Genomic DNA, 3,030 nt, shown 5'->3' on the forward strand with positions numbered 1-3,030 from the left:
TATACAAACAAGGATTATCAATTGTTGAGCCACCTCCAGTTGCAGCTAACAATTTCGAGTTGAAGCAAAGGTTGCTTCAAACCCTTTAAAATTGATATGTCTTCAAAGGGAAGATGAAAGAAGATCCAAACAACCATTTAATGGACTTCGAGGAGATTATCAACACCTTTCAATACAATGGTGTGTCACAAAATGTAGTATACTTAAGGGAGTTGCCCTTCACACCCAAAGATGATGCAAAGTAGTGGCTTCGAAGCTTACCTACGAGATCGATTAGAACATGGGATGAGATGACCAGAAAATTTCTTGATAAATATTTCTCATTAGCTAAAACAGGCAAGTTTAGAAGAGAAATCCATAATTTCTTCCAGAAAGAGTCTGAAACTGTGTTTGAAGCATGGGAGAGGTTTAATGAGATCATTAGAAAGTGCTAACATAGCGGAATTGAACTTTGGATACAACTCCAAGATATTTGGGATGGATTGACACCAGCCTCACGTACAACATTGAGTAATGCAGCTGAAGCCCCTTTGATGAAGAAGACTCCAGAGGAGATAGTTACAATTCTTGATGAGTTATTTGAAGAAGCAAATTAGTGGCCCTCTGAAAGTGCTGAAAGAAGAAGATCAACGGTGTTCACCGAGTTGATGCCAATACATCTGTGCAGGTACAACTTGATGCCATGGCTAAAGAAATATGAAAGCTAACCTTAGCCTCAATACACAATGAGCCTAACACAACTTGTGATATATGTGGAAGAGGACACCTTACTCATGAGTGTCAAGCTTCAACTGAGGATGTGAATGCTGTGGGAAATTAAAACTTTAATGCAATAGATCAGAAGCACCCCGGTTTTTCATGGAGTTCACCTGGGGGTAGTGCGAATGCATGGCAACAGAATAACCCCAGAACCTAGGGACAAGGAGCTTATGGTTTTATGAATCAGAAGAGATAGCAATATCAGCCTCAACAGCCCATTCAGTTTGGCATGGAAGATCTAATGAAGGCTTTTATTCTTAAAATTGATGTGAGGCTTGAAGCTCATAGCTCAGCTATCAAAGAACTGGGCACTGGTTTTAGAAACCTGGAAAGACAGGTTGGACAGCTAGCAATAATATTATCTGAGAGAATTTCAGGTACTCTGTCCGCTGATATTGAAAGAAACCTCAAAGAAACAATGAATGCTATAACCTTGAGAAGTGGGTAAGTGTTGAAAGATCCCACCCCAGTCCAAAAAGATAGGGAACTCGAAAAAGGAAGTAGGGAGCAGCTGAAAATTGAAGTTGATAAAAAGAAGAAAGGTAAGAAGGGAGATGAGAAAAAGAAGAAGGAAGAGAATTCGAGAAAGGAGGAACATGAAGAGAGCAAGCACATGTCTGCTTTACCTTTCCCCCAAATATTATATAGAGAAAAGTTGGATAAGCAATTTGAGAGATTTCTGGATATGCTAAAACAGGTTAATGTGAATTTACCATTCACAGAAGTGCTCTCACAAATGCTGCTTATGCCAAGTTCTTGAAGGAAATCGTGACAAAGAAGAGGAAGATAGAAGAGACCTCAGTGGTCAAGCTCACAGAGCATGGCAGCGCAATCTTGCAAAACATACTCCCACAAAAGTGTGGAGATTCAGGGAGTCTTACTATACCTTGCTCTTTAGGCACTATTAATTTGATAAGTCTTTATGTGATTCTGGTGCCTCTATTAACTTAATTCCCTTGCCTATTTATAGGAAACTGGAGAATGAGGTTGGAGGTATAAGGTCAGCACCAATAACCTTGCAGCTAGCAGACCAAACCACTCTGATGCCCGAGGGGATAGTTGAAGTTGTCTTAGTTTGGGTGGATAAGTTTGTATTTCCTGTAGATTTTATAGTGGTAAAGATGGAGGAGAATAAGGAGGTCCCTGACAAGTGGGAATTTTGACTACTTATTAGCGCCTTTTAGCTTTTGTTTTAGTCCAAAAGTGTTTAATTGTGTTTTCGAAAACTGATGAAATATTCTTAATAGCAGGAATATTGGAAAATGAACCCCCAAGATAAAATTCAACTCATGAAGGAGTGATTTGAACTCAAGGACAAAAACAGGCACATAAGCTCAAAGTGCGGATCGCAGATTGTGAAGGAACTTATATCAGAGACATGTGCAAAGTGCGGTCAACATATGAAAAGTGCGGCCCCAGAAACTGTGCAAGAGCAAAAGTTCAGAGAACATGCATCTGAAGTTCAACAAGACTGCAGAACGCACAATTATTGTGCGGCTGTAGAAGAATAGCGACGCGGCCGCAACCATATTTGTGCAGACTACAGAAGAGCAAGGTGCAGCCGCAGACACATTTATGCGAATCACAGAAAGAGAGAAGTGCGACCGCAGTTCAAAATTATGTAGTCGTAGGTTTACCAATCTTGTCAGGCTGAAGCAAAGTGGCGGACCACACATGGAATTGTGCAGCCGCAGAACCTCCGAAAGGGCATTTTTGTCCGAAAATTCCAGCCTTGTATAAATAGAAGAGTTTCACATTTTTAGGTTAAGTTTTGACATTAGCTGCTATAGCAGATGGTTTTCTTTACTCTCTTTAGTAGTTTTTGTTATTTTGAGATTTTTGAATCTGGATTTCATCATTTTAATTAACAATATGGGTCTAATGATCACTTATTCTTCTATTTATTCTATTTTAAGCATGAGTAGCTAGATTTTCACTAGGGTTGTGACTCAACCCTAAAGTGTAAAGTTAATGGGTGTTTGATTTATTGCTTGTTTATGGTTGAGTATTTATTATTTATCCTTGTTCTTGCTTTTAATTGTAGAATTAATGATTTCAAACATTAGTTCATGCCTATTTGACTTGGTCTCTACTTGAGAAAGAGATACTTAGTCTAGGAAAACTTGGCTAATAATAAATTAGGTAAACCGAGAGATTGATAGTCCCAATTAAAGCGTTGAATAGAGATAGTAAAACCCAACTTGAGCTTTGTATCAACCATTTTGTTTAATACCCATTTGGGCTTGAGAAATCCAAATTGGCAAAATCACT

The 3,030-nt window shown here is 38.8% G+C and overlaps 1 protein-coding gene and 1 pseudogene across 1 annotated transcript; one reads left to right on the forward strand and one right to left on the reverse strand.

The window, feature by feature from the left end:
• Window positions 1–338: 338 nt before the first annotated feature.
• Window positions 339–437, reverse strand: LOC138876621 (small nucleolar RNA R71; annotated as a pseudogene).
• A 551-nt stretch (window positions 438–988) lies between these two features.
• Window positions 989–1,922, forward strand: LOC138876151 (uncharacterized). Its single transcript, XM_070155052.1, has 4 exons — window positions 989–1,136; window positions 1,218–1,374; window positions 1,482–1,616; window positions 1,730–1,922. The coding sequence occupies exons 1-4, from the start codon at window positions 989–991 to the stop codon at window positions 1,920–1,922; spliced, it is 633 nt and encodes a 210-aa protein (XP_070011153.1).
• The last annotated feature ends 1,108 nt before the right edge of the window (window positions 1,923–3,030 follow it).

Source organism: Nicotiana sylvestris, chromosome 8, assembly GCF_000393655.2.
Source record: "Nicotiana sylvestris chromosome 8, ASM39365v2, whole genome shotgun sequence".
Taxonomy (NCBI): Eukaryota; Viridiplantae; Streptophyta; class Magnoliopsida; order Solanales; family Solanaceae; genus Nicotiana; species Nicotiana sylvestris.

Coding starts and splice junctions, on each gene's coding strand:
- LOC138876151 (XM_070155052.1), top strand. CDS start 989: ATGGAAGATCTAATGAAGGCTTTTATTCTTAAAATTGATGTGAGGCTT. Junction 1,137..1,217: donor ATTATCTGAGAGAATTTCAG/GTACTCTGTCCG, acceptor AAGTGTTGAAAG/ATCCCACCCCAGTCCAAAAA. Junction 1,617..1,729: donor CAAAACATACTCCCACAAAA/GTGTGGAGATTC, acceptor GCCTATTTATAG/GAAACTGGAGAATGAGGTTG.